This window comes from Callorhinus ursinus, unplaced genomic scaffold (genome assembly GCF_003265705.2).
Source record: "Callorhinus ursinus isolate GAN/ISIS: 27379988/994484 unplaced genomic scaffold, GSC_fseal_2.0 scaffold5, whole genome shotgun sequence".
In the NCBI taxonomy this organism is placed as follows: Eukaryota; Metazoa; Chordata; class Mammalia; order Carnivora; family Otariidae; genus Callorhinus; species Callorhinus ursinus.
In genome coordinates, this window is record NW_027397067.1 from 18,360,105 (window position 1) to 18,384,009 (window position 23,905).

The window sequence follows — 23,905 nt, forward strand, 5'->3', positions numbered from 1 at the left end:
TTTCAAAAGAGGGAAATCCAAATGCATTGCAAAGGTGCTCAGCATCATTAGTTGTTAGGAAATACAGATTGAAACTACAGTGAGACACCATTGCACACAAGTATAATGTCTAATATTTATAATACCAAGAGTGGGCAAGGCTGTGAATTAACTGGAACTCATTCATTGCTTGTAGGAATGGATAACGGTTCAACTTTGAAAAACTGGCAGTATCTACTGAACTCGACCTTATCCAGTGACCCAACAATTCCACTCCTAGGAATATAGCCAAGAGAAATACATGTGTTCACCAAAGACATGTACAAGAATGTAAATGGAATTTTGTTCATAATAGTGCTCCCCCCCCACCCTCCCAAACAGCAGGAAACTGCTGAAATGTCTGTGAACTGTAGGATGGATTAAAAAAAGTGATCATACAATGAAAGACACAAACTGAAAAGAATGAACCACTGCCGCATATAGCTACATGGCTGAATCTCACATAAGTAATATTGAGTGAAGTAAAATGTAAAAAAGTTCTTTTTATTTGAGGTTCAAGAACAGCTCCAACGCATCCATATTAATAGAAGTCTGAATACTTGTAAGCTCTGGGAGAGGGCATTAGTAGGGAAGGAGCGTAAGTGTGCCTTCTGAGGTGGAAAGAAATCTGAGTTATTACAATAGTGCATATTTTTGTACAAATTCATTGAGCAATATGCCTAAGATTGTGCTTTTTTGGTATGTATATTCCTCAATTTTTAAAAAATTGGGCTTGTGGGAGAAAGTTTGCTTTGCTTTCCACAGTAGGAAGTGCTCAAAATCAGTATTTTGGGATTTGCCAGAAAACTTTGATTTACTGACACCTTATGCATTTGACAAGAGAAGCCAATAAAGATTTTTTTTTTTAAGATTTATTTGAGAGAGAGCGCACAGGGAGGGGGGAAGGAAAGAGGGGCAGAGGCAGAGAGAGAGGGAGACAACAGACTCCCTGCTAAGCAGGGAGCCCGATGTGAGGCTCGATCCCAGGACCCTGGGATCATGACCTGAGCTGAAGGCAGATGCTTAACCGACTCAGCCACGCAGGCGCCCTACCAATAAAGATAATTTAAACCAAGAAGGATCCTGATGTTTGAAAGGTCAGTAAAAATATTAAAGTCCACTATTCTTTCTGCTATTGCCACTACTACCAACTAACCTATATTGAGTGCTATGTGCCAGATGCTGTGCTATATATATATATTCTTCCCTCATTTAATCTGGAGTTGGATTTCTTTTTTGGGACTTCATACTTCTTGTCCTCCCTATAACCTGACATCTTTGAAATTCGCAACGTCAGTCTCTTGTACTCACTTCTTACTGCAGTTATTCACAGATTCAGAGCCATTCCTCTAATTCCTTAAACATTTAGTACCTCTTTAGTTTTTTGACTTCTTCATGTTGCGATACTGTTTTCCACTCTTCCTCAGCCACCCACTTCAATAGTCCTATCTTAGACCCCTGTTACCAGTGACTGAATTACAGTTGCAAATATTTATTTTGATGACCACTTCCAGTTTTTTTAGCTGATTTTCTCTTGTATCCCACCTCTGACAAGTATTCCAAATAATTGACATTACCAGGACCTACCATCCCTTGATTCTACTCCCTTAAAGGACCTACCCTCTCATTACTTCCTTATGTGACTTAAGTTCCATGGTCCGTTTTATCGACTCCCTTTTCTTTCTTGCTTCTCTTTCCCTTTATCTTATCTATTTGGGAAAATCTAATCTCTTGTTAAATCTAACTCTGAGCCTGTTGTGTGCTGTATGTATGTAGCCGAATTTGGGTGGAGAAAACCCACAACCATGTAATTGTTCTTACTTTAAAGTACTATTAACCTAAGGTGTGTCCTCACTGCTCTTGGCGGTTCTGTTATATTTACCTAATCCATTCCTATCCTGTTCTACAAGGCAGCTATTTCATCTTTTCTTCTCTCCTCAAACTCCATTCCCCGTCCTCCTGCCCATGGTTTTACTCTGTATTTCCCTGCAAAATAGAAGCAATTAGAATTTACCCTTTTCTCCCACCCTTATATCTGCCAGCCAGCCCTCATCTGTACTGTATATTCTGCCTTGTCTTCTGTTACCATAGATTGTTAGACCAACCCCTCTACTTATATAGCATTCTGTCCCTTTTCACTGAAAATATTATCACTTCAATTTTCCTCCTCACCTGAATCATAAATTATTTTTCCTTTCTATTAGAACATTTATGTCAGAATATAAGCATTGCTATATCATCTCCTGTTTTATAAAATCCTGTATGTTCCTCCAGTTACTGTCAATTTCTAGGTTCTTTGTTCAAAAGTTAGAGTTGTGTATATTATCTCCAATTACTCTCACCTCAGTTTCTTAAACCTCTTCCCATCAGGCTTACTTCTGTGCTGCTCAACCACAAAGATTAAGATCTATAGTAACCTCTTACATAACTGCATTTAGTGAGCAGTTTTGAAATCTTTTATTGTTCAACTTACCTGCTCCATTTAACATCTTACTGCTTCCTTGAAGTATTTTCTTCACTTGGCTTCTAGAGCTACTCTTCTGGTTTTCTTCCTATCTTACTAGTTCCTCCTTATGCAGATCACTTTTAACAAAGCAGGCCTGGGACTGACTATCCTTAGAAAGGCCTGCCTTGGCTAGTATCTTGAATTTAGCTAGTAAACAGTTCCCGGTACTGATCTAAAACATCTAAAAATCCTCTAAATGATAAAGTCATTGTTCGTAAATAAAATTGTATAAACCATATGACCAAGTAGAACAACTGCTTTCCTTTTGTAGAGTCTGGAATCTTGGTATGTGCTAGGCAGAGGGTGCCTGTGTGACCTGTTCTGAATAAAAACCTGGGGCACTGAGTCTAATGAGCTTTCTTAGTAGACAACACTTCACATTATGTTGTCACCATTTGTGTCCTATGTGATTCCATGGGGGAAGAATTCTTGGAGATTTGTACCTAGTTTTCTCTGGACTTTGTTGCGTGAGCTTTTTCTTTCCCTTTGCTAAATTTTTCTTTGTATTCTTTCGTAGTAATAAACTGTAATTGTGAATATAATGCATTCTGTAAGTCTTTCTAGTCAATCACTCAGCCTGGAGATGGCTTGGGGGACTTCCAGCAGACTCCTTTTCATTTTTTTTTTTTTTTCCTAGTTCCTTTTCAACTCCCTTACCTCTAAACTTTGGGTACTTGAAGAATCCTTCTGTGACCATAGTCCCTATGTGTTTTTATCCATTTTTAGGCAGTGTCTTTCAATCATATCAAAATAGTATTGATTCGTATTTTAGGCTCCAGAATTTTCTAGATTTATTTTTCATGCTCTGAAGTAATTATTTTGGAAATCAAGCAAAAATGATTACAGATTACCAAATAAGATAAAGAGATTTTACTCTTGTTACTAGAAATTTTGTGTGATTTGTAAAAATTCATTTTAAGTACAATTATGCTTAGGGAAATTCGGAAGAGAATAATAAAGGAGAAAACAATTACATTGTTAAATTTAAAAATTATCAGAAAGGAAGCAACAGTAGAATTTTACATTGCAGAGAAGCTCTGAGGTTTAGACTAGGCCAAAAAATTACAGTTAATGTAAAGATTTTGGGAAATGGACAACAGGAAATTGATGTTTTTTTGTTTTTGTTTTTGTTTTTTTTTTACTAATTTTTGTATTTTTAATTCTCATTCTTTTTAACATTTGTAAGCTTAGGTTTCTCTTATTGCGAACTAAATGTCAGATATTCTGCTTTTGTTCAGTTTGTACGAGTCAAATGAGTCCTGTGTAATAATACCTTTATAGGTAAAGTTTGAGTACAGTGTTCTCAATTAAAGCAGTCCTGTCTCTTGATAAGTCACCTGCTTATGGAAAGTCCTATTATTATTTCCTATAATTTGTCTTTTGAGGGGCGCCTGGGTGGCTCAGTCGTTAAGCGTCTGCCTTCAGCTCAGGTCATGATCCCAGGGTCCTGGGATCGAGCCCCGCATCGGGCTCCCTGCTCAGCTGGAAGCCTGCTTCTCCCTCTCCCACTCCCCCTGCTTGTGTTCCCTCTCTCACTGTCTCTCTCTCTGTCAAATAAATAAATAAAATCTTTAAAAAAAAATTTGTCTTTTGATTATTTTTATGTAGTAACTTCTCATGGTAATATAAAAGAGAAAGCTAAGTGTTCCTTGGTAATTCTATAAATTGCTAATTATGAGTTCTGTTAGGTAAATTAATTTTAAAAAGATTGCATACTTTAGTTTTGAATATAGTTTTTTTTTTAGCCCATAACCACTATAGAAACTAATACTTGTAATTGATACAGTTCTGAAGCATAATGTTAACTGTCTTAGAGTCACTGATGTACTTCAGTGACATCACTTCAAATGACCCTAAGATAACACTAATGCTTTATTTGCCACTAGAAGCATCATAAGACAACTGCTCTTAATAAGTAAGTTTGACCATGTTTCTTAAGTCAATTAAGATGCCATAGTTCATGCATAGTTTAAAAGGAACAGAATACTTAAATTGTTCCATATAGTTCTTAATTTTATTTCTCTGACCTACCTCTAATGCTGTAAAATGTTATGACAAAAATAACAGTTAAAAAGTATTTTCTGTTGACTAAACCTTAAACTTAATAAAATTTAAAGTAGTTCAGAAGGCAATCAGTATGTATTCTTCCTTGTCTCTTAAGACAATTATTACAAATACTGTTTGTGGCAAAAGTAAAAGGCAAATCCTCTTGATAAATGAAATTGAACTTAGTATAAATAGTAATTTATAAATGAAAATCACATTTTAATTTCTATTTTTCTACATAAATGCACCAAGCAAAATTGAAAACCTGTATTAAAAACCACCTTAAATACATGACTTTTCAGAAAGCTGTGAATTACTGCTTTCCTCAGTAGGAAAGCCTGGCATGTTGAGAGGCATCATCCTTGGCAGCATTGTTTTCTTTTTCTCCTTGACACAATAGAGTATCCATTGTGACTAGAGATAAGTAACTTTGGTTACTAGTTACTATGCTTCTTCTCTATGTAGTCAGACTGCCTAAAAGCAGAAATGAAATATTAAAAATTGTGTGCTTTTTCCCTTTCATTCTTTCCTCGTATTCAAGGATTCATTCATGTATTCATTCATACATTTATTCATTGAATATTTCTTAGATATAGGTTATATACCAGGCATTATAAAATTGAATAAAGCATGGTCTTACCTTCATTGACCTTATAGCTTAGTTCCATGTGTAAATGTGAGAATTGAAACTATTTCTCTCTTTAGGCTTAAATTCTGTATCTTTTAAAAATAAGGTTTAGATTCCTATGTGAGGAAAGAATGCTTTTCTAGAATGATTTAAAATTCTAAGCATATGGAATACTTTAAGTTCTTTTGGGATGGGGCGCCTGGGTGGCTCAGTCGTTAAGCGTCTGCCTTTGGCTCAGGTCATGATCCCCGCGTCCTGGGATCAAGCCCCGCATCGGCTCCCTGCTCGGCGGGAAACCTGCTTCTCCCTCTCCCATTCCCCCTGCTTGGGTTCCCTCTCTCGCTGTCTCTCTCTCTGTCAAATAAATAAATAAAGTCTTTAAAAAAAATTCTTTTGGGAGAGAGTTGGGAGTGTGAGTGAGAGGCATCCCTAAGGATGCCTGCTTTACCCACTATTATCAGGATTATGTAGGCTAGAAGTGTTTATCAAGAGAATTCCATGGTGTTCATGGTGGAAAGTGGAATTTAGTATTCTGTAAAAATCAAGAGACATCCATTTATATTTATACCACTTGGACCTTTCCCCCTGAGATATTTCAGTGATGTAATAAAGCAGTTATATGACACTTTTATGAAAAGTCCCATCATTTAGCTGCATTGTGAGGGAATAAGACACAAAAATGGTGATATCTATATCAGTTTATAAACTACGGTTAATTATTTCACCTATCTTCCTTGTAGCTGACTCATTAAGGAAAATTTGTTTAGAAATGATAAACTTTTTATACTATGGTATTATATAGTATGACTAAAAAAAGGAAGAGGAACTTCAAAATCTAAATACTCATCTGATATCTGTGCCTCTTGACAGTATTTTTACTATTAAAATATTTTGAAAGTATATAATTTGATTTTTAACAGCTTTATCGAGATAATTTGCATATCACAAAGTTTACCCATTGAAATTGTACAACCCTGGTTTTTAGTATATTTACAAGTTTTACAGCCATCACTATTGTCGATCATCACCCCAAAATGTAATTTGATTTTTGAGCTCTATGTATGGAAACATGACTCAAAATTAAAGTTTTTCTTAAAAAATTAACATCCTTCTATGGAGTTCCTGTTTGGGATGATGAAAAAATTCTGGAAATTACCTTAATTTTGTGTGTGTGGTGATGTTTGCACAGCATTGTGAATATGCTTAATGCTACTTAATTGTATGCTTAAAAGTGGTTAAAATGGTAAATTTATGTATATTTTACCACAGTAAAAAATTAAATACCCATTTATATGAAATCAGAATTGGTGGCTTAACTTTTAAAGTTTTGGAAATTTCAGCCTGAGCCATGCATAGTCCTAATAATTTTTTCTCAAACATGTTATAACAAAGATATTCTTACAATAAAAGAAATCATTATTAATTTTCACAGAGTAGAAGACAGACCTTAAAATTGTTGTAGGTATTTGTCTTTATAGAAATTTCAGTAGAATTAAGTGAAAAAGTAAAGGTAATCAGCTTTTCTTTAATTTTGTACTCTGAAAAAGCCAGATGCCAAACAATGCAGAATCATTTATCTAAAGGGAGAAAAAGTAAATACACAGACACATGCACACACACACACACACACACACACAGTAATTTAAAAGTATCTGTTTATAGATGCATCAAGTCTCTGGAAGAAAATACAAGAAACGGTAATGGTTGTTTTGGGCAGGAGAACTGGGTGACTGGGTTTCATGGGCGTGAGGGATATTTTCCATATGTGTGAATGTATGACCTGCTGAAACATTTTAAGTAAACTATTATGCTGATCCCAGTCTCAGAATCAAACATGACTGTGTTCTTTGCTACTGTGCATTGGTGACAGCAGATTGTATTGAAATTGACATTGGTTTGAAAAGGAGCTATATTACTTGTTTTCTTTCTAGGAATTGATTATGGATTAAGTTTACCACTTGGGGAAGATTATGAACGTAAGAAACATAAACTAAAAGAAGAATTGAGGCAAGATTACAGACGTTATCTTACTCAGGTAATACATTCTGTTAGTTAGCTGGATCTTATGCTTCAGAATTCACCAGCTAAATTTATTTTCCTAAGGTTTTAGTCAAATGTGTTAATTTTTAGGTTTTCATTGGTATCTAACAGTAGGATATTAAAATGACAGTTAAGGGACATATATGACATTGGTAGAAAGTGGTGCTGAGAATTGGTACCATGGAATAACAGATTCTTGATCTTTGCAGTAGGGTAGTGGGTTTTAATTTTAAATGAGATTGTAAGTTCTGGTTGTTCATATTTTCTGTAGAGTTATCATGGTTTAAAAAAACCCAATTATGATTCCCTGCTCCTCTAGTCCCCACGACCATGTATTTAAATGACACATGGAATTCTAGTTGCCACTTATTTTCCTGTCGGCTAAGCTTTTAAAAACTTCATTTAACATATTTACTTAGCTTCCAAAGTCTTTGCTTTATGATTTAATCTATTTACTTAGCAGAACTCTTGTTTTAAGTATGTTTGGTTAAATTATGTAATTGCTAAACTAAAGATTTCTTGTAAGTTTTGAAATTTACTTTTTAGCATATCAAATTATTTTAAAGTTATGATGTTTCTAGTCATCCCGAGATATTCTGTTGTTTTTTTAATACTTTGTAATGTTTATTCCAAGTGTATAAGTGGTCTCTTATTTATTCTGATTTGCACATGGAGAGAAAGAACTTTGAATACATTTTATCAATAGTTTGTTTCCCTTGACTTTAGGGTATTACACAAGCAAAAAGACAGGTAGGGTTGCCTGCAAAATGTTCTTTAATTTTTTTTCTTATTTTTTAGATCTAGTAGCTTGCAATTATTTTCATTTATGATGTTGCACTCAAACTAGTAAGAAAAATAACTTCATTTGTGATTTTGAGACTTTTGAATGGTAACATTTTATAGCCTTGCTTTTACCAAGATGGCAGTCTATATGTTATAATTTTTCATTAATTCAATCAAGCATTCTTTTTGATTCCTGCTTTGCATTTATTTTTGTTGCTTTCTTATGCATCTTTTAGAAATATTCTGCAGCTATTATAAGCCCATTTATTTTCAGCATGCCAGTTCTTTTCTTCAAATTATGCTAATCACATTAAGATTAATAAAAGATACTCAGGATATTCTAAGATTTTTTAAACTGTGTGTTGTCAGGATTTGGATTACTCAGTATTTTTGTACCCATACCCATGGATTGTGTTTGTAAATTTATATTGGAAAACAAAAACACTATAGTTTTACAGAACTTTTTTTTTTTTAAGATTTTATTTATTTATTTGACAGAGAGAGACACAGCGAGAGAGGGAACACAAGCAGGGGGAGTGGGAGAGGGAGAAGCAGGCTTCCTGCTGAGCGGGGAGCTCGATGTGGGGCTCGATGTGGGGCTCGATCCCAGGACCCTGGGATCATGACCTGAGCCGAAGGCAGATGCTTAACGACTGAGCCACCCAGGCGCCCCTTACAGAACTTTTTTTAAAAAGAATCTCACAGGGCGCCTGGGTGGCTCAGATCGTTAAGTGTCTTCCTTCGGCTCAGGTCATGATCCCTCCTGGGATCGAGTCCTGCATGGGGCTCCCTGCTCAGCGGGAAGCCTACTTCTCCTTCTGCTTCTCTCTCTCTCTCTCTCTCTCTCATGAATAAATAAATAAAATCTTTAAAAAAAATAAATAAAAAGAATCTCACACAGTCATTCATTCACCCAACATTTTTTAAGCACTTATGAAGAAGAATCTGTCTTCAAGGGGTCTTAGAATCTGGTCATAGAGATAACATTCATACAGGTTAGAAACTGATAACTAATAAGGCTGTAATGATCAGGAAAGACCTCAAGGTGTTATTTTGTAGGACATTGTAGGATAGGTAGGATTTGGATATTCTAGAGGGCAAATCACGGAGAGGAAGCTTTTCAGATGGAGAATATAGAATGAAGGACTTGGACGGTAGGCTTTAGCTTTGTATGAAAGAATCACATGTGATTTACCAGTCTGAGGAGGTTAGAGTAGATTCTTTCTGAGAGTAGTAAAAAATAATGTTGTAGGTAGATAGGATAGGGTAGATTAGATTTTTTTAAAAAGGAATTTATTTATTTAAAATATTTATTTGTTGTTATTTACTTAATTTTTAAATAGGCTCTACACCCAACATGGAGCTTCAACTCATGACCCTGAGATTAAGAGTTGCATGCTCTACAGAATGAACCAGCGAGGTGCTTCTAGACTAGATTTTTATTTTGATATGTGTGAAACATTACACCTCTGTAAGCAGCCTGTGAAGACCTTGATAACTGTTTTAGGACTGTTAGTTCTGCATATTAGAGATTCTTATCTTATTATTTACTTTAAATTACTGCTACAGATTTTTAGCTTCTCCTTCCACTAATTTTCAGTCTGTTCTTCATACTACTTTCCAGAATGATCCTGTCCCTTACCAATTTAAATACTTCAGTGTCTCCTCACAGACCTTCAGGATAAAAATGCATACTCCTTAGCATGACATGTCGTCTTTCATGTTCCAGCCCACCTCCCTAGCCTTGTACCTCAATATTCTTCCCCTCTCCCACCACTCCTTATTGGGTGGGGTTTTCCTCTAGTTATCTACCGTTTTCACTTGTGGATTTTATACTACTTTATAGATAGAAGATTTTTAAAAAGAGAGGTGGTAGGAGGCATAGGAAGAAATTGCCTTTATGAAAGAGAAAAAGATCAAGGAGTACAAATCTTTAAATTCAAATGGATATGAAGGAGTTTTTGGTGTTGGGTTATCAAGAATGTGGTTGTGATAGAGGAGCAGTAATCCCTTACTATGCAAGAGACAAATTTTGGTTGATGTCTGAGAAGGTGGGCATGGAAAGGAAAGCACAGGAAAAAGAAAATTACATAGGATTTGGGTAGGTGGCTGCAGTGACTTCCTTGACCCCTAGGAAGTCCTATTTCTAGATTTTTTTCTGTGCCTTCCAGACTTTTGGATTGTGTAGATATTTAAATTAAAAAAAATTAAATCCTTAAATTTTGCCAAGAAGAACCATTAAACAACTGCTATTTTCTTTCCAATTTTTAGAATAGAAGATACTTGACCATTTAAAAGTGCAGGGAGAACATATTCTCAGAAGAACAATTTTTAAATTGAATTAGTAAATGTATATTTACAGCCCAGACTTCTCTCCTGAACCTCACACTTTTCCATTTGGCTACCTATCTTAGAAATCTAATGGGTATCTTATGTTGAGCATGTCCAAAAGGGAACTCTGGATTTCTATTTTTCCCACTCCCATCCTCAAGAAACCTGAATTGCTTGTAGCCTGTTCTTTTAATTTTGTCATAGCACTTATCACCTTATAACATACCATACTCTTCCTTATGTTTATTATTTCTTGTCAGTTTCCCATGCTTGAATGTAAGCTTCAGGAAGGCAGGGATCTTGTTTTCTTCACTGTTGAATCTCAGATATATCAAACAGTTTGGGACAGTAGGCATTCAGTATTTGTTGAATGAATGAGACAATGTCTAAAATTTAACTTTTTTAATAACTCACTATACTGTCCTTATTATTTATTTTTTTTCATTTTACTGAACATTTCAAACATCGTTCTGGGACTCTGTTGGGAGTGTGAACTGCCCAGTGAAGGAGCGAGGATGCTGTATCTCTGTCTTTCCGGGGTTGGAACTCTGTGTTTTTTTGTATATGTGTAACTCTACAAAATGGCTAGGTTTATAGTGTTACTTTTTATATAAGGGTTAAACTGACTCAGGGATCTAGTCAGGTATCCTATTTTTTCCCCTGACAAATAAGTTTAGAGTTCTATACAACCAACTTTCAAATCAGCTTTTGTAGCACAACTTATTTCTAAGTTTAGATTGAATAAAACCATATATTTTTATTTTTTTAAAAGATTTATTTACTTATTTTAGAGAGAGAGAGAAAGCACGAGTGGGAAGGGCAGAGAGAGAGAGAGAGAGAGAGAGAGAGAGAATCTACACCAGATTCCACTGAGCATGGAGCCTGACATGGGGCTTGATCTCACAACCCTGAGATTGTGACCTGAGCAGGAACCAAGAGTTGGGCGCTTAACTGACTGTGCCACCCAGGCGCCCCTCAGTCAAACCTTATTAATCATTAAGTTTTATTAATCACTCTGCTCCCAAATGTTTTGAATATAATTATATTGTAGCAGTTGGTACATTATATTATAGTTATTTGTTTACATGTTTGTTTCCTCAGCTGAATTGTAAATTTCTTACATAGAGGGAATATATTCTTATCTTTGTCCCCCTACCACCAAGAAAAGTAACTGGAAAGTTTTAGGTAGTCAATAATTGCTTGTTTAATGAATAAATAAAAGGCATGGAACTACACAGCTTGACAAGTATCAACTCATTTAATCCTCATAACTTAGTGATTTAGATGGCATTATCCCTGCCTTATGGACAGAGAAATTGAGGCAGAGATGTTAAGTAACTTCCAGATTATATGACTACCAAGCACTACCAGAAAGTTGGGGATCATATATATTTTTTACTCATCCCTTGTGTTTGCTTTAGAAGTATTCAAAGATATTTTACATTTTTAATCCTCTGATCCTTATACCAGTTTTGGTAGGTAGGCAGAGCAGATACCATTCTCATTTTATATAAGAAGACGGGGTCAGGGAGGTTAAGCAACTTGCTCAGTGTTACAGAACTGAGAAGTTTTGGGGCTAGTCCTGGAGGCCAGGTCTTTTGACTCCTAGTCTGATGATCTGTCTACTACACTGCATTATCTAAATCTTTAATGAACAAGGGTGGAGGTACATAGAAGGAAACAATGTTCATAGTTTATATCTTTTGGCATTTGAGTAGATATCCCTTCGTAAATTATTGCAGGAAAATTAGTAAAAAAACATTATTACAGCATGTATATGGATCTTGCTGAAGAATAGTAGGACACTGAGAATGAAGAATATGTGCTTAGAAGAGAAATATAAATTGGGAAAGAGTTTCCTTTTTTCCCAGGCTTTTTAATCATCTGGAATTATATATATGTTGCAAATGAAAATTAAGACCTGGGGCTCCTGGGTGACTCAGTTGGTTGGGCGACTGCCTTCGGCTCAGGTCACGATCCTGGAGTCCCGGGATCGAGTCCTGCATCGGGCTCCCTGCTTGGCGGGGAGTCTGCTTCTCCCTCTGACCCTCTTCCCTCTCGTGCTCTCTATCTCTCATTCTCTCTCTCTCAAATAAATAAATAAAATCTTTAAAAAAAAAAAAGAAAATTAAGACCTGATTCTCCTCTTCAGGGACCTGTTGATTGGAAGAAAATTCTGTTTTCTAATTACTTTGGTACTTTCTGTCTTCATCTCCATTCCATTCTTTTGCTTTGCATAATGCATAGTTCAGAAAATAGAATGTAAAGACACATTTATGAAACATTTTATAAAGGCAATTAGATAATATATTTTTTTAATGTGTATATATACAGAAAAATTTTCTGTCCACGAGTGAAACAGATCCATCTACTCTGGGCGTTTCTCTTCCTATTGGTGAGAGGTTATCTGCCAAGGTAGGTGGATAGGAATAGTTATTGTGGGTAGTAGTTTTATGAGGTATCAAAATAATTAACATACTCCTGACTTAAATGCAAGCAGAAGATATTATCATTTCCCATTCTTGAATATATGTCTTTTAAAAAAAATCTGTGGAGTCCCTAGTTGTGCTGTTTTTAAAAGAACTTTTGAACATAACATTTATAATGATGTGAGTGATATATCTTTAATATGAGAATTAATTGAATATTTGGAATTTATGTTTTTCAGCATTGGTTTCTGAGCTATAAAGTTCATGCTCTGTGTCACAGTTATCAGTGAGATGAGTGAATGAGAGTATACTGAGCTTTGATGTAGAGTGAGGTCTGGAGCTATTTGAATGTGTTTCTGTCACTCTACAAATACATGTACTTTTTTTTTTTTTTTAAGATTTTATTTATTTATTTGACAGAGAGCGAGCACAAGTAGGGAGAGCAGCAGGCAGAGGGAGAGGGAAAAGCAGGCTTCCAGGCGAGCAGGGAGCCTGATGCGGGGCTCGATTCCAGGACCCTGGGATCATGACCTGAGCTGAAGGCAGCTGCTTAACCGAGCCACCCAGGCGCCCTGACATCTACTTACTCTTTAGAGGTGGTAGTGATAAAGCACTGCATACCCCTTGTAGGGACTGAATTTCCAAACTAGATCAGCGATCATGACATAGTACATAAGTCAAACAGACAGATAATAAGTTTCAAAAGATGACCTAGTTAAATCTTTATTTATTTATTTTTTTAGATTGTGCTGTTTCAATGACAGTGGAGATATTAAGGCTTAAAAACATTTCCTAATGTAGTATGTGTTTCAACAGAACATTTATATTATAATATTTTAGTGTCTGTGATAATTGTACCTTTTTATGTTCAAAATGTAATCAATCTTCTTGATACTTAGGAAAGAAATGATTAGCAGTAGGTCTTTTGGGAGTGGGGTGGGGAAATAGAGGCAGGAGATGTCTCTGAGGAGGAAAGAAGGAAGGTAACTGGTCAAATCCCCTTGGAAACATGGTAATGACAGGTCTCCTGGCAAACACAGTCATGTAGTTACTAGTGTGATAGATTTATTTATGAATGCTTTTGGTTGAAGCAGCTCCCTGCTGTTAAAGACCTCCTGTATTAACCTGGACCTAAGCATGTAGTAATGTTTATTTTGATGTGGCGAGAAAGGATGTGGGGAATTGCATTGGTTGTTTCAGACCTCTTCCTGCCTCTCTTGTGCCTTACAACTACTTCTGTCCTTGAGATTATTAATAAAGCTTGATTCTGGGTAAGATCTCTTATTTTATATGAGTTTGATTGGACATAAAGGTACTTTTTCCTGAAGTTGGAGTTTTAACATTACCTTTTGATTTTTATTTTAAGGAAAGGTTGAAACTTGAACGCAACAAAGAATACAATCTATTTCTCAGGGGTAAGGAAGAATCTACTGACAAGTTCAGACAGGTAGAAAAGAGTAGTACTGAGGTAGGTTTTGCTTTTAAAGTAAATCTTTAACACCAGAGGTTGAATTTTGTACTTACTTGAAAATATTTTTATATGTTAAACATTTCACTTGGTTTTTATGTAAATATTTTAAAGATTAAGCCAAATTGAACTAAACAGGGCATTTTAATATTTAGTGTTATTAATGGTTTTATCACATATTGAAGAACTTACCCTACTTTTTAACTTCACGGGGGAGATTTAATTTTAGAGGTTGGCTTTAAGTGATGTTTAGTTTTTTTACTAAACAATAGAAAAGTTTTTTACTTTTTATTAAAAAAATTTTTCTTGAGAGAGTGCCAGCAGGCAGGGGAGGGGGCCGGGGAAGGGGGGGGCGAGGGAGAGAGAGAATCTTAGGCAGACTCCATGCCCAGCATGGATGGAGCCTGGCACGGAGCTCAGTCTCCTGACCCTGAGATCATGACCTGAACCCAAATCAAGAGTTGGACATTGTACTGAGCCACCCAGCGCCCCTAGTTTTTACTTTTAAGTGATTTTTAAAATGCTGACAATTTCTAGCTATATATTTTTTTTCCAAATTTAAGAATGGTTGATGTTAATAGGGCCAAAAAATTGACCACTTTCTATATTGTTTGTATTAAGAATTTAATTTGAAATATTTTGAAGCAATATTACCTGCCAAAATATACCTCCTATCTCCTGGGATAGGAATTTGCATTTAGTTTATCCTCTCTTTTTGTGGCCACTTACCCATATCACTGTTGCTTGATATATTTTATTTATTAAGTTTTGAAGGCTAACATTTCCTTGGAGTTTTTTTTTTCCTAAAGATAAGCTATTTCTTTTGGGTGATTAGGCCTTGGAGTTGAGATGATAGACTAAGCATCAGTTGAGGGTATAATTTCTTTTTAAGAAATAGCATTGTATTAAGATCTGTTTTGTTTTCCTTTTTAATTGACCAGCACAAGAATCAAAGAAATAAAAAACCTATTAGTCAGGTTAAGCCTGATTTACCTTCACAAATACAAACATCTTGTGAAAATTCAGAGGGTCCTATAAGAAATGTCTTAACTCCTTCGGAGTCATATGAAGAGCTTCTAAACCAAAGAAGACTAGAGGAGGACAGATATCGACAACTAGATGATGAAATTGAATTAAGGAATAGAAGAATCATTAAAAAAACTAATGAAGAAGTGGGCATTTCCAATAAAAAACATCACAGGTTTGCCAACAAAGCTGAAATTCCAGATAGAAGATTTTGCCGGTTTAATGAGGATGGTGTTTTTGATAGACAGTATTATAGACCGGATCAAGATCCTGAAGTAAGTGAAGAAATGGACGAGAGGTTTAGATATGAAAGTGATTTTGATAGAAGACTTTTGAGAGTGTATACAAATGACAGGTATTTACAACTTCATTTTTATTTTCTTTATTTGCTTAGTATTAATGTTGTTACTTTTTATGATTATGTTAGGGAGAAGCAGTTTCATTTTTCTACATATTTGGTTAATTCTAAGATGCTGTCAGTTTGAAGTTACAGCATTATTTTTTATGTGCCACTGAAGGAACAAATAAAACCCCCCAAGATGGGGGAGAAAGGGACCCTGTAATAAAGCTGGGACGCTGGAAGGCTACAACCTTCCTGTAAAATTAAATGGGAAATAAACTTTTTCACAGAAGGGGACAGAAAGGAAACTTCCATGTTTCAACCTTGGCACTAAATGGAGGGATTAAAAAAAGAAAAGAAAAAGCTTCTCTGAGATTTTGAACTGTAAGCCAGTACTGATTCAGGTTTGCAGTCTGAATTCATGTTGCCAATATTGTTTAAAAAACCTTGAGGCAAGAATTCAGGGTTGTCTCAGATTCATAGTGCTCCTAGGTGACTGACAGGAGAAAAAACTCCTCTTTGCGAGAACTTGAATTAAAACCAGGTTGCTGGCAATCCCAGATTCAGATTTTATTTTATTTTTTATTTTTATTTTTTTTAAGATTTTATTTATTTGAGAGAGAGAATGAGAGAGAGAGCACATGAGAGGGGGAGAGGGGGAGGGTCAGAGGGCAAAGCAGACTCCCTGCTGAGCAGGGAGCCCGATGTGGGACTCGATCCAGGGACTCCAGGATCATGACCTGAGCCGAAAGCAGTCGCTTAACCAACTGAGCCACCCAGGCGCCCTCAGATTCAAATTTTAAAATGTGGATTAAAAGGACATTTTAAAATAGATGAAATACAGCTTATTCCTTTAATGTTCTTATGCTCTCAGTACTTCTATCATTAATGTACTTCATTGTTTTTAAGTCACTTATTATTAAACATTTACTTAAGTGAAATGATACCAGATTTTTTTTTTAAAATGATACCAGATTTTTACTATCAGATTTTCAGATGCCTTTCAGTTCTTTGGGATGATTATTTTTGGGACACTACTTGTAATTTCTTAACTGCTGCAGTGAGTTTTTATTTTATTAAGTCATTTATCTTAATACTTAAAATTTGCTCTGTTTTCATAAACTTTTGGAGATAGAAATATGGCAGGGTTCCATATTTCTTGAAAGGGTGAAATCTAAATTTTGAAGAGTTTATGGGACCTGTTTCTTTAGTCCAAATAGATTACCTTTTAAATATTTTAGAAAATTTCTGAGACATAATGCTGTACATTCAGTATTCTAGATATTAATAATACAAAACCTTTACAGTTTGCTGTCTTCTCTTTATTCTGGAGCCATTATGGCCTCTCACCCAGTCTTTTTAATTATCATCCTGATTTAAGTGATGTAAATGAAGGATTAGAATTTTGCAAGGCTACTTGTCATTTCTATCTGATTTGAATCTAATTGTTTGTACTCCAGAAAATACTCTAAATCCTATAATGTTTTATATTTGAAAATGTTTATACCTGAAGGTAGTCAAAGGCTGCCTTAACTAAAAGAGCTCTCAGTTGGGGAACTGCAGGTAGTCTTGGACTCTTGGTTCTGCCTTCTTTGTACATGAAAACATTTTTTCTTTATGGTGTCTATTTTTAAAGTGTAATGTAATGCTATCTTTTAAGTTTGGAATTTCAAGAAACTTATTATGATTGCTTTTAAAATATGCTTATTATTTTTGTAATTCTATCCGGTGATAATTTTTTTACCTGAACAAATGAATTTCAGCCTAATTATTTGAGAACTATCTTATTTTCTTATACACTCCCTAAGTAAAATGAACTTTTTATATAATCTCCAAGTAGCATTTTAAGATTAAACATGAGAATGAGTGAGAATACTTCCTGTTACACGTTTTAAAATGTTTAGAAGTATTTCTTCAAGTTTAAATCATTATTATATAATACTTCCATTTTGTTAATGTATAAACTTACATCTCTAGATATAAGGTTTTTCACGTATGTCTCTAAGGCATGAGGTTAAAATTGAATTTCTGTATTTCAGATTTGTAAGATTCCTTAATTCCAGCCAAAAAACAAGAATTCACATCTGTCATTCAGTAGTTTTTATTTAGGAGGCAGAGTGGTTGATAGGAAAAATGACTTCTTAGTAAAATTTTTGAGACTACAGAAATGTATGTAACTGCATTTAGCCTCTTGCTCTAACGATTTATTCTTTAAAAAACTTTTTTTAATTAAGTATAGTTGATATGAAATGTTATATTAGTTTTAGGTGCACACATAGGGATTCATCAGTTTTACACATTATGCCGTGTTCACCACAATATATGTAGTTACCATCTCTCACCATACAACATTATTATAATAATACTGTCTATATTCCTTATGTTGTATTTTTCATCTCTGTGACTTATTTTTTACTAGAGGTTTGTGTCTCTTAATCCCTGTTAACTATTTAGCCCTTTCTGCCCACATCCCTACCCTCTGGCAACAAGATTGTTCTCTGTGCTTATGAGTCTGTTTCTGTTTTTTGTTGTTTGTTCATTTGTTTTGTTTTTTAGATTTCACATATGAGTGAAATCATATGGTATTTTTCTTTTCCTGACTGACTTATTTTCACTTGGCATAATACCCCCTAAGTCCATCCATGTTGTTGGAAATGGCAAGATCTCATTCTTTTTTATGGCTAATATTCCATTTTATATCTATACCACATCTTTTTTATCCATTCATCTATGGATGGACACTTGGGTGGCTTGGCTATTGTAAGTAATATTGCAGTAAACGTAGAGGTGCAGATATCTTTTCAAATTAGGGTTTTCATTTTCTTTGATTAAATACCCAATAGTGGAATTACTGGATCATATGGTATATCTATTTTTAATATTTTGAACCATCTCCATACTGTTTTCCATAGTGGCTACACCAGTTTACATTCCCAGCACAGTGTACAGAAGTTCCTTTTTCTCCACAGCCTAAATAGCACTTACTGTTTCTTGTCTTTTTGATACTAGCCATTCTTGTGGTGTGATGTGATATCTCATTGTGGTTTTCATTTGCATTTCCCTGATGGTTAGTGATGTTGAGCATCTTTTCATGTGTCTGTTTGGCCATTTGTTCGTCTCTTTGGAAAAATGACTACTCAGGTCCTCTACTTGTTTTCTCATCAGATTATTTGCTTTTTGGTTTGAATTGTATGAGTTCTTTATATGGTCTGGAAATTAACCCCTTATTGGATGAATCATTTGCAGATATCTCCAGTAGGTTGCTTTTTGTTTTGTTGATGGTTTCCTTTTTGTACAAAAGCATTTTATTTTGGTGTGGTCCTGATAGCTTTTGTTTCCCTTACCTTAAGAGACATATCCATAAATATGTTGCCAAGGCTGATGTGCAAGAGACTGCTATGTTTCCTCTTAGGAGTTTTATGGTTTCAGGTCTCATGTTTAGGTCTTCAATCCATTTTGAGTTTATTTTTATGTATGGTGTAAGAAAGTGGTTCAGTTTTATTTTTTTACATGTAGCTGTCCAGTTTTCCCAGCACCATTTATTGAAGAAATGTCTTTTTCCCCATTGTAGATTCTTGCCTCCTTTATCATAGATTAATTGACTTTGTAAAGTGTGGGTGTATTTCTGGGGTCTCTGTTCAGTTCCTTTGATCCCTATGTCTATTTTTGTGCCAGCATTATACTGTTTTGATTACTATAGCTTTGTAGTACTATCTTGAAATTTGGATTGTGATGCTTTTAGCTTTGTTATTCTTTCTCAAGATTGCTTTGGCTATTCAGAGACTTGTGGCTCAGTACAAATTTTAGGATTATTTGTTTACATTCTGTGATAAATGCTTTTGGTATTTTGGTAGGAATTGCATTGGATCTGTAGATTGCTCTGGGCAGTTGGGACGTTTTTAAAAATATTATTTTTTCCAGTGCATTACCATGGAATATCTTTCTGTTTGTGTCATCTTCACTTTCTTTCATCAGAGTCTTACAGTTTTCACACTATAGGTCTTTCACCTCCTTGGTTAAATTTATTCCGAGGGTTTTTTTCTTCTTTTTTTGATGCAATTGTAAATGGGACTAAAATTTTTTTTCCTCTCTGCTACTTTATTATTGGTGTATAGAAATGCAGCAGATTTCTGTATATTAATTTTCTTTTTTTAAAAAGTTTCATTCATTTGCTAGAGAGAGAGTGGGAGAGAGAGAGAGAGACTGCACACAAGCAGGGGGAGTGGCAGGTAGAGGGAGACGCAGGCTCCCTGCTGAGCAAGGAGTCTGATGTGGGACTCGATCCCAGGACCCTGGGATCATGACCTGAGCCGAAGGTAGACGCTTAACCGACTGAGACACCCAGGCGTCCCAAATTTTCTTCTTTTTTTAAAGGTCTTATTTATTTGACAGCACACAAGCAGGGGGGAGTAGGAGAGGGGAAAGCAGACCCTCTGCTGAGCACGGAGCCTGATGTGGGGCTCAATCCCAGGACCCTGGAGTCATGACCTGAGCTGAAGGCAGATGCTTAACCGACTGAGCCAGCCAGTATATTAATTTTCTATCCTGTAGCATTACTGAATTCATTTATTCTAATAGTTTTTTGGCGGAGTCTTTAGGACTTTCTGTATATAGTTTTGTGTCATCTGCAAATAGTGAAAGTTTTATTTCTTCCTTACCAGTTTGGATGCTTTTTATTTCTTTTTCTTGTCTGAGTGCTATGACTTGTACTTCCAGTTGTAGTGTTGAATAACAGTGCTAAGAGTGGACATTCTTGTCTTTTTCCTGATCTTAGAGGAAAAGCTCTCAGTTTTTCACCATGGAGTATGATGTTAAGTGTGTATTTTTCATATATGGCCTTTATTATGATGAACCTACTTTGTTGAGTTTTTATCATAAATGGATGTTGTATTTTGTCACATGCTTTTTCTGAATCTGTTGAGGTGATCATATGGTTTTTAGCCTTCATTTTGTTAATGTGATGTATCACGTTGATTGTTTTGCATATATTGAACCATCCTTGCATTCCTAGACTAACTCCAAGTTGATTGTAATGAATGATTCTTAATGTATTGTTGAATTTGGTTTGCTAATATTTTGTTGAGCATTTTTGCATCTATGTTCATCAGGGATTTTGCCTGTTTAGGTTTGTGGGTGTTTTTTTTTTTTTCTTTTTTCTTTTTTGTAGTGTCTTTGTTAGGTTTTGGTTATCAGGGTAATCCTGGCCTCATTGAGAAAATTTGGAACTTTTCCTTCCTCTTCTATATTTTGGAATAGTTTGAGAAGAACTCTTCTTTAAATATTTGGTAGAATTCACTTGGAAAGCCATGTTGTCCTGGACTTCTGTTTGTTGGAAGTTTTTTGATTGCAGTTTAATTTCATTATTAGTAATTGGTCTGTTCAGATTTTGTCTTCCTGATTCAGTTTTGGGAGATTATACGATCTGGGGATTTATCCATTTCTTCTAGATTGTCCCAATTTTTGGCATATACTTTAAGTCCTTTCTCTTTTTTCTTGATGAGTCTGGCTAAAGGTTTGTTAATTTTGTTTTGTTTATTGATCCTTTCTATTGTTTTTTTTAAGTCTCCATTTATTTCTGCTCTGATCTTTGTTAATATTTTTCTTTCTGCAGACTTTGTGTTTCATTTGTTATTTTTCTAGTTCCTTTAGGTAAAAGGTTAGATTGTTCAAGTTTTTTTTGTTTGTTTGTTTCTGGAGGTAGGCCTGTGAAATGCTCTTAGAACTTTCACTATATCCTAAAGATTTTGGACTATTGTGCTTTCCTTTTCATATTTCTCCATGTGTTTTGGATTTCTCTCTCATTTCTTCATTGATCCATTGCTTGGTACAATGTTTAGCCTCCACATTTTTTTGTGTTTGCTTACTTGTTCTCTCTCTTTTTCTTTCCTTTTTTCCCCTTGTAATTGGTTTCTAGTTTCATATTGTTGTGGCTGGAAAGGATGCTTGATAGGATTTCAGGCTTCTTAAATTCATTCTGACTTGTTTTGTGGCCTAGCATGTGGTCTATCCTGTGGAATGTTTCATGTGCACTTGAAAAGAATGTGTATTCTGCTCTATTTGGATGGAATGTTCTTTATATATCTGTTAAATAAATCTGGTGTAATGTGTCATTCAAAGCAACTGTTTTCTTACTGATTTTCTGTCTGGATGATATCCATTGATGTGAGTGGGGTGTTAAAGTCCTCTACTATTATTATATTACTATCAATTTCTTTATGTTAATATTTGCTTTATGTGCTTAGGTGATCCTATGTTGGCTGCATAGATATTTATAATTGTTAATCTCCTGTTGATGAATTAATCCCTTTATCATTATGTAATGCTCTTGCTTTTTGTCTAAACATTTATTCATGGTATATTGTAATCTTAACCCAAAGTTCTTGATAAAAAATAATTATAACTGATTGTGAGAAGTACTAAATTAATTTTCCTTCATTTTTGTGAGTTTCTCTTTCTCTTTTTTTCTTCTAAAAGTCAATATGTGATAAATTCCGGTTTTGATTTTAAACAGTTTTTGAGTTTTATATTTTTGGTCTCACTTTTTTTCTAATTACCCCATAAACAGTTTCATGTATGATAATGTATTTGTTAATGAACTGTTTTGCCCACCTTAAATATGGGAAAGCTAAAGCCCAGGAATGATGTTAACTTCTGAGCTCATCATTAATCACTGACCAGTGTTTTTAAATAATTAACAAGGTAGTTAACATTTTGCTTTACACTTGCATTCTTTGTGTATGTGTGTGTGTTTATGTGTTATTTATTTATAAATATTTACAGTTTGACTAAAGTTTATGTTTTAGGAGGTTTTAGAAGTTGAATGTAATGGTGTATTTCATAGTACTTTGATTTGTAGGTTCTTTTTAAATGTGGTCATCCTAGTCTTTATTTTTTATTAACTTGACCTGTAGAAGTTAATATATTACTTTATTGTGTTTACTTGATAACTAATGTTAATGAGTAAAAGAAACTTTTAGCTTTAAAAAATGCTTTTTAAAAGTTTTTATGTGATTAATGCAGTTACCACTTCCATTCTCTTTAACTCTTGATATTTGTTAGTTTGTAATCTTAAGAGTTATTTAATAAAATTCTGAAATAACATTCCATCTGAAATTAGAATCTGTATGTTAGCCACATAGATGAGTACATGCCTACTTAGTGTGCGACATTCTAAGAAATGTGCGTGCTTAATATGTAAAACATAAAAGAAGAGAAATGGCTCATTAGAACTTGAGTTATTTAATACTACTTTTTTTCTAATACATCTAATTTTCATTTATTTCTGGAAGGGCCTCTGTAATACTAGCTTTTTTCTCCATTTTAAAGATGGGCTTGATATTACAAAAACACTGTTACTGAATTAAAGCAAATATAATTGTGAAACAACTGAAAACAGTGACAAAAATGGTGATCCACGGCTAACAGCTCAGTATTTTTCTTTTAACATCAGGATAGTACCTCTAATAGCAGAATTCATTCACATTAGAGAAATTCTTAATATGAAAACAAGGTGATATAACCATTTTATGAATTAGATGATTTTTTTTAAGTAAGGAGAAATTTGGTTCTTCCTTGCTGTGAGCTGTATGAATCTAGGACCAACAGATGGTAAATATTTTATTTTTATGATGTGGTATTCTTGATAGCATAACATTGTAAATTTTTTTCTGAAGTAGTTTGATTCTATGGTTTGTTAAGGAAAAAAGATAAGTTATTCATTATCACTTAGGAGTTCATTTATATTTAAATTAGCTGGAAAAACCTATGCTTTTAGAGAATTTGCTTTTCTTCTGTAAGAATAATTTTTTTTGGAAGGTAGACACGTGTTAATTTTTAAAATAAACTTGGCCTCTAGCCTATAGCTGGTTTCTTTGGGCATTGAGGTTTGAACCTAATTAAAGTTATTGACCCCTGTCTTCCAGGAAATAGAGATAGAGAAAAAGCTTTTTCCATTTAACATACCTGTAACTTTTTTTTTCTTTTGATAGTAGGATGGTGAAACCATTTACAGTTATTTTATTACTTCAGTTAAATCTGATTTGGTATGTCCAAGAAAGCAAATTCTTTTTTGCGGTTGTCTCTTTCTGACAAAACAGTGGATTGAGGTGTGGTAAGCGAATCTATGGATTTAAAGCCATAGAACATTTAGATAGATTGGTTCTGGGTCTCAGGGATAGTTTTAATCTGGTACTGACTTTAAAGCTATAGCTAAACAGAAAGGACTTCTTAGGGACAAACTGGACCCAAGTTGAACTCCTGGACTTTCATTAGAATCAGGTTGTTAGACATT

General features: G+C 34.6%; 1 protein-coding gene across 7 annotated transcripts in view; it reads left to right on the plus strand.

Annotated features, from left to right (window-relative positions):
* CSPP1 (centrosome and spindle pole associated protein 1) overlaps positions 1-23,905 on the plus strand; it is a 189,622-nt gene that overhangs the window by 59,283 nt on the left and 106,434 nt on the right. For 2 of the 7 annotated variants that reach the window (XM_073892850.1, XM_073892851.1), the window contains exons 4-8: positions 7,130-7,233; positions 7,965-7,988; positions 12,687-12,767; positions 14,148-14,249; positions 15,191-15,630. In XM_073892850.1, the coding sequence (XP_073748951.1) occupies positions 7,130-7,233; positions 7,965-7,988; positions 12,687-12,767; positions 14,148-14,249; positions 15,191-15,630 (751 nt within the window). Of the gene's footprint in view, positions 1-4,421; positions 4,440-7,129; positions 7,234-7,964; positions 7,989-12,686; positions 12,768-14,147; positions 14,250-15,190; positions 15,631-23,905 lie in introns of those variants that run through there. The other 5 variants (XM_073892852.1, XM_073892856.1, XM_073892853.1 and 2 more) reach the window with 3 other exon arrangements.